The following is a 7,566-nucleotide window of genomic DNA, read 5'->3' on the forward strand; positions in this document are numbered from 1 at the left end:
TTTTCATTCTTCAAAATTATTGAATCTGTATCACCTTATGAAATTATAAATAACCTAAAAAAGTATAACGAAACACAAAATATATCATAACAATATGTTTTTACTTATTTAGGAAGAAATAAATATGAAAATAAAAAAGGAAAGAAAAGAGAAATTAGAGATGTGGGAAGAGGAGAAAAACAATAGGGTTGAATGGGGAAGAAGATGATGGTAATTAGAGAGAGAGAGAGAAATGGAGTGGGGTAGGAGGGAAAGAAGAAAGAAGAAGTTTTTTTGGTCTTCTTTTTTTAAAAAATCATTATTTTTAGTCCAAAATTTGGAGTTCACCTTCCTCCTACGCGTGAAATCACGTGTTGGCGCCAGCCCAATAAATAAACAATCAGGTAAGCTTGGTGAATGGTCAGAAGGACTTAAAATATCGAATTTCATTCAATTAAAGAGTTTAGTTGATAAAGAGTCGTGTAAAAGGGTTGAGAATACAAACTGATACAAGTATAAGGGTCTATCAGACCATTTCGCCTTTAAAAATAATAATTTATACCTCTAATTCCTAAAAACTATTAAAATGAACATATTTCGTGTGAAATATGACAATGAACACAATTAATATTAATTCTTAAAAAAGAGAGAAAGTAAAAAGGAAATATCATTAATTTGTATAGTATTACTACTTCTAACTAGAAGGAATAATAGACAATAAAATTCATGTTAAGAAAATAATAATTAAGATAGTAAAATATTGCATCAATAATATTTATTTTATTTCAAGTATGAGTGGTATTACAAGAAAACTAACTTTTAACGACCAATTATTAATGTGAGTGTATAAAAGAATCAAGTTACCAATAATATGTCTAGCAGTAAGCAACAAACCAATGGTTTCTAGATAGCCAAAAAACAAGGCAGATGACTTTAATAACCAACTCCCAAACATCAATATAGCATATGGTTGACTAACATCATTCTTCAACTTTATCACCCTTTACATGAATTGAAGAAAACCTAACCCAGAACAAGAATCAGGTTCTTGTAAGTTGCTTTTATGTAAAGAACACAAACACTTATTAAATTAAAAATCTTCCTCACTCAAGGAAGGAAAAACCTCGTTTTATTAATTCCACTATAAGCTTTTGTGATTACAACTCAATAATAAAAAAGTCTTATCTCTACTACCTCTCTCGATTGACTCCAATCGATCTCTCCAAAAGGTCAAACCCACCTTTTGTTACACCTCTTACTAACACTCAACCCTACAAAGAGCCAAACCCACCCTTTGTACAATAAACTGTAAATTACAATCAAAACAAAAACAAGACAAATAGTTCTACACGATAAAACCTTCTCACTCAAGAATGTTTTAAACGTAGCAATCCTATCAACCTTGAAGACTTCAATTTGATGAATAATTCTCCCTTGTTCTCTGCGTGAAGTCGTCAAATTCTTCATCTGCATCGTGCTCTTCTTATAGAGTTTCTTTTGCCTTGTACACTCCTTATCAGATAAGGTAAGGAAGTTATTGTTAAACAAGGATTCCCTTTTTAAAGTACAATCTTTATTATATACAACTTCCTTCCTTAATAATATATTTAAGGTTTTCCTTATTTGTATCAACTTGTACCTTTAATATATTATTTTTGACTTTGTACAAATAACTCCATTTTACTCGATCTTGGACTCTAGCTTGGCTTATTTTGCTGCGTACATTTGCTACTGTTCTTTGCGCGTATTGTCTATCATCAAAACATGAATTATCGATTCTATCATATTCTATCATATTCCCCCTTTTTGATGAAGACAAACAAATCTTTCTGTGTGATGCATGTGCAAATACTCTTCCCCCTTTTGACAAATCAAGAAGAATCCAACAGCGGCTAAACAAACCCAATCAACATCCGTAGCAACATTATAAGCCCAGCCAGTTGAGCATAATAAGTTTAAACAACTAAGAGAACCAGGTTCAAACAAGATGCTTTTTCAATGTGAAGGTTGACCAGGCTTAGTTGAAGCAGAAGCCAGCATATCCAGAACTCTGTCAACTCTTGCATTGTTAGCAAGTTGATGCTGCACTAACTGATCCTTCAACCTGTGAATTTCAGCATTTGAAGTGTCAAGTTCAGCACGTAACTTCTGGTTTTCTGACTCAAGAGTGGCATACTTTTCTTTAGCTACTTTAAGTTCCCTGAGTAACTGAGCAACATGACCAGATGTACGTGGAGACGCAGTTGCAACCTGCTCCGACTCCATGGGAATGCCACAATCAGCAAGAATGGTTTGAGTGAACATATCTGCACGAGTTAAAATCCTGTCTTTTCCCAATGGTACTTCAAATGCATCAAACACTCTAGTTGACAGATTTCCAAAAACTTCAATTCTTTGTCATCCATCAAAACTACAAACTTCATGTTCCTCATTCCCCAAGAAGTTTCCCCTTTTTGATGATGACAAACTATACATATGTCTATCCACATTACATAATTTCCCCCTTTTGGCATCATTGAAAATCAATAACCAAAGAACTCGAATAACATTCAATGAGTGCAATATCATTTTTAACTCATAGCCACTTGGGCAACACTTTCAAGTACACTTCTACTAACAAAATGGTTAGTTAATCTGAGGATATTAGTCACCTTACACTCATACACAATTAAGATCTTCAATGAGAAACGAAATAAACAAATATGTACCAGTTTATGCCCTTAATCAAAAACATATAATATCATGAGTATGAGACAGACATAAGCACATCAAAGAGTCAAAAGAGTATAAAATTTGAGGATAAGGATTGGGACAAAGATTACTATAGTGAGGAAGAAAGGGATGTTTACTGCCATTGATAAAAAAAAAATTGCAATATGCCCATTGTGCACCAGCTTCTTTATTCTGATCAGTTTTCTTAGAATGTGAAATTTCATCAAGAGAAACATGAGATACATCATCACCTTTTTTTTTAACTCTACTCCGTAACATTTTCATTCCTCCATGATTTTCTTCCCTTATTTTTTTTAGCCTTTTTCTTGATGACAACTTTGAAGGAGTACCATCTACCAGTAAGAGATTCATCACATTTTGGTGCACAAAGAGATGTGTTTATCAATAATGAAAGCAAGCAACAATTTATTTCTGTGAGAATTGTTCCCCCTAAGAGATAGACAAGTTATACACTTGGAATGGATGAAATATCAAGTTGGAGTTTGTGAACCTGGTTCAGATGTGGGTGGTAAAGCAAGGTTCCCCTTAAATTAAAGAATGAGTGACTTCAATACTGAGATTTTAATCATTAGAGCAGTTTGGGATTGAACGATGCTTATTGTAAAAGAGGGTTCTTGGTGATCTTTATGAAAGTTGAATTTTTGATGATCGACCAGGTTCACTAGTGCTTATGTTTGACCCAAACTCAGGAAATTAATGCATTTGAAAAAGGATGGTACATAACTGAGTATTACAGAGAAACCAGGTTCCCCCTTTTTTTGTGTTTCTCCGTGATTTACTTAATGGTGTTAGCAAAGACTAGAGATAACATCCGCAAACTTTCTAAGCATTGTTTGAGATGTGACTTGAGTGTGTACCTGTTACAGTACAAGGTTGAGTTAGCAGATATTCATTATATAATTACTCAAGCGTAAGATTATTCTTTTACTAGCCAATTATTAAAGGAAATCATGATTATGCATCAACTTGTTTCGATAACACCATGCTTTGACTGATTTTTCTCAAGTTCTTCATATTCAAGGCCTTCACAAGAATGTCACATCATCATATTCTCCCAGATCAAATGAATCTCAAGCTGATTCACAGAGAGACAACCCTTATCAATTTTTAATACCTTCCAATGAACAACAAGGACCATGTTCACACAACAAAGTTCCCCCAAAGGTGTGCCATACTCTTACTGTCTTCATTACTCTAATATTCCCCCAATCTCCAGAACCATAGATAAGTAGTAATTCATGTTGCAGGTGCACCAATGATGGTTAGCTGTGAACCAGGTTCATATGCAGTGTTCCCTAAATTTGCATCATCAAAGATGTTTGATATCATGTCACTTTCTTCAACCTTTTTTTTTCATTTTTCTCATCCTTTTCAAGGAATAAACTGCCTCCTTGAAAATCAAAGAGCGAGAGGCAATTTTCTACCATTTTTAGCACCATTTTGGAGCATGCACTATTCACGTACCAAGTTGGCCTTTTCCCTCTCACCTTCACCTGAAACACTAGTCAAAGATTAGTCTTGGGAACCCAGATTAGCTTGGGCCCCTTTATGTGAGTAAAAGGATGAATAAGATTTCTTCTAGCCCATAAAGGCAAATAAGAAAACCTTTTATTTGGAGCATTTTTATTTCGAACCAGGTTCTTAGTCGTATCAGTCTTTTCCTTTTTGGTGAACTTAACATTTTTCTGAAAAGCCTCAAATAAAGCTTTACATTGATTCTTTAAATGACCTGAGTTTCCATAATGAGTGCATAAACTTTTAGACATGTGAATAGTGTGTGACACAAGATTATTCTGTTTTTTAAAACCTATCCCACTTCGACTAGTGGTTTGCTTTTCTTGAATCTGAGTTAAAATTTCAGAGGACCTGGTCCATCTAAGATTTCTTTCCAGATCCAGTTTGGTATGATCAATATTTTCTTGTAACCACCTATTCCTTTCTGTTAAAGCTTGATATTTTATGGTTAACAATTTTATTTTTTCTTCTAGAGCTAATTGAAGTTCACTAATAGATTTTTTGCCCTTATGACTTAACTCTGAGATTTTAATCTGTTCTTTTAATTTATTTTGAAGAAAGTGATTGTGTTTCTCAAGATTGTCATTGACTTCTCTTAAAGATGCATAGTTTTCCATCACTTGTTCTCTTTCAGAATTGACAGACTGATATGCATCTATAAGAGTACTCAATAAGGACTCTAGTACCTTTTTAGAATATGATTCAATATTTACTTTGATGTGATGAAAACTTACCTTGCTTTGATTGTCATCTTCTTCATCATCTTCAGAATCTGATCCAGCCATGAGTGCTAGTATGGTTTCTTGTGATCTGCAGGTTTCCTTTTCTTCCTTGGTTTCCACTACTACAAGGGCAAGAAAGTCATAATCATCTTCTTGTTCTAGTGAAAGAAGAGACTGGTTTTCTGTCTCATCACCCTCAGACTCTTCATCAGATGAATTCCCCATTGCTGCAAAGGCCCTCTTCTTTGACATATCTGCCTCTTGAGTTGTCATTCTTCTGTTTGAGGGGACAAACTTATCCTTTTTGATGTCTTTGCCCTTCTCAAAGTTTTCCTTTTTCTGCTCTAAGGCCCAAAGTCGACAGAATTTGATGAAGTGATCTGGGCTCCCACACTTATGACAAACCTGGTCTTTAGTGTTTTCAGATGGTTTTTGAGAAGCTTTCTTTTGAAAGGTCTGCCCTCTCTTTAGCATTCTGGTGAACCTTTTGGTTATGAGGGCAATATTTTTCTCTTCAAAATCATCTGATGTAGTAGCTTTTAGAACCAGGTTCCTTTCCTTTCTTTTTCCTCCAATTTCCTTTTCTTGGTTTTTCTTGAGTTCGTATGTGATGAGATTACCAATTAACTCATCCATGGCCAGTGAGTCTAGGTCGCGGGCTTCAGTGATAGTCTCGACTTTGCTTTCCCAAGTTTCAGGAAGGACACTCAAGAGTTTCCTTACTGCCTTTCCATTAGGCACTATCTCTCCTAAAGAGTACATCTCATTAATGATGGAGGTGAACCTGGTGTGCATGTCTTGAATAGTCTCCCCTTCTGCCATCCTGAACAGCTCATATTGCCTGTTAAAGTTATCAATTTTAGACTTCTTGACTTGCGTTGTTCCCTCATGAGCGGTTTGTAGTGTTTCCCATATGGCTTTGGCATCTTGACAAAACGAGATTCAATTGTATTCGTCTGGTCCTATGCCACATATCAGAATCTTCTTTGCTTTGGCATTGTTTTGAATTGCAAGCTTGTCTTCAGCATTCCATTCTTTTCTTTCCTTTGGGATTTTGGTGATTCCATCAGTTGCGGTTTTCAAAGGGATGGTTGGGCCATCTAGAATTACTCCCCATAGATCAGGGTTTTTGCTAATAAGATGGTCCATCATACGATTTTTCCACTATCCATAATATTTGCCATTGAATAGTGGTGGTCGTGTTTGTGAAGCTCCCTCTTGTGGGGTAGGTGGTGCTGCCATTGAGTCTTTTCAAGGTGTGAATCTTTTATCGAAAAGACCTGCTCTGATACCAATTGAAGGAACCTAACCCAGAACAAGAACCAGGTTCTTGTAAGTTGCTTTTAAGTAAGAACACAAACACTTATTAAATTAAAAATCTTTCTCACTCAATGAAGGAAAAACCTCGTTTTATTAATTCCACTATAAGATTTTGTGGTTACAACTCAATAATAAAAAAGCCTTATCTCTACTACCTCTCTCGATTGACTCCAATCGATCTCTCCAAAAGGCCAAACCCACCTTTTGTTACACCTCTTACTAACACTCAACCCTACAAAGAGCCAAACCCACCCTTTGTACAATAAACTGTAAATTACAATCAAAACAAAAACAAGACAAATAGTTCTACACGATAAAACCTTCTCACTCAAGAATGTTTTAAACGTAGCAATCCTATCAACCTTGAAGACTTCAATTTGATGAATAATTCTCCCTTGTTCTCTGCGTGAAGTCGTCAAATTCTTCATCTGCATCGTGCTCTTCTTATAGAGTTTCTTTTGCCTTGTACACTCCATATCAGATAAGGTAAGGAAGTTATTGTTAAACAAGGATTCCCTTTTTAAAGTACAATCTTTATTATATACAACTTCCTTCCTTAATAATATATTTAAGGTTTTCCTTATTTGTATCAACTTGTACCTTTAATATATTATTTTTGACTTTGTACAAATTACTCTGTTTTACTCGATCTTGGACTCTAGCTTGGCTTCTTTTGCTGCGTACATTTGCTACTGTTCTTTGCGCGTCTTGTCTATCATCAAAACATGAATTATCGATTCTATCATATTCTATCATGAATAATAGAACAATATTGTCAAATTTATAATTTTAGATGAATTGATAAAAGGAATAACAAAAGGACAAGAACCATGGAGCATGGGGAAAATTGTCGTATTGAATAAATTAATCAATGTAAAATAGTGAACATCGTCAACAATTATATAAGAAAAAATAGGGTAATAAAAATTCGCAGCAAGATATATCTGCTCTGCATCAAAATCCAAGTTGACATTCTATCGAAATATAGCTTGACGTTTGAAAGCTTATTACTTTCAAATTTGTTACGACAACAATTACAAGAGTTCAGATAAAATGCAAAGGAAACTTTACGAATGGGGATGAGATGAAAATATTTTCTTGGTCTAAACACATAATCTACACTGACATCCCAGGTGGAGCCTTTAAACTTATGAGTTCTTTCGAGTTCCATTCTAATCTAAATAATTTATACATATTTAAGTATTTTTTAAATATAAATACAAGGTTTGGACTAAAGCAACACTAGTAACTTAGACCTGAGTTTGATAGTATTTTTCTTGTGAGTGTTGAACTATTA

General features: G+C 34.6%; 1 protein-coding gene across 1 annotated transcript; it reads right to left on the reverse strand.

Moving 5' to 3' along the window:
* Nucleotides 1-1,974: 1,974 nt before the first annotated feature.
* On the reverse strand, nucleotides 1,975-5,771 carry LOC138337320 (uncharacterized). The gene is made up of 3 exons (XM_069287229.1): nucleotides 4,962-5,771; nucleotides 4,318-4,397; nucleotides 1,975-2,341 (listed from the first exon to the last, which is right to left on the reverse strand). Exons 1-3 carry the CDS (start codon nucleotides 5,769-5,771, stop codon nucleotides 1,975-1,977), a joined length of 1,257 nt encoding a protein of 418 aa, XP_069143330.1.
* Between the last annotated feature and the right edge of the window lie 1,795 nt (nucleotides 5,772-7,566).

The sequence above is a fragment of the Solanum lycopersicum genome, chromosome 7 (assembly GCF_036512215.1).
Source record: "Solanum lycopersicum chromosome 7, SLM_r2.1".
Classification (NCBI taxonomy): Eukaryota; Viridiplantae; Streptophyta; class Magnoliopsida; order Solanales; family Solanaceae; genus Solanum; species Solanum lycopersicum.

Excerpts from the sequence above, each read along its gene's own strand:
- LOC138337320 (XM_069287229.1), bottom strand. The coding sequence starts at position 5,771 with ATGGCAGAAGGGGAGACTATTCAAGACATGCACACCAGGTTCACCTCC. Across the intron at positions 4,398-4,961 it reads AAGATGACAATCAAAGCAAG|AAAAATGTTAAGTTCACCAA; the intron begins GTAAGTTTTCAT and ends GAGGCTTTTCAG. Across the intron at positions 2,342-4,317 it reads AAAAATGCTCCAAATAAAAG|AGTGTTTGATGCATTTGAAG; the intron begins GTTTTCTTATTT and ends TCTGTCAACTAG.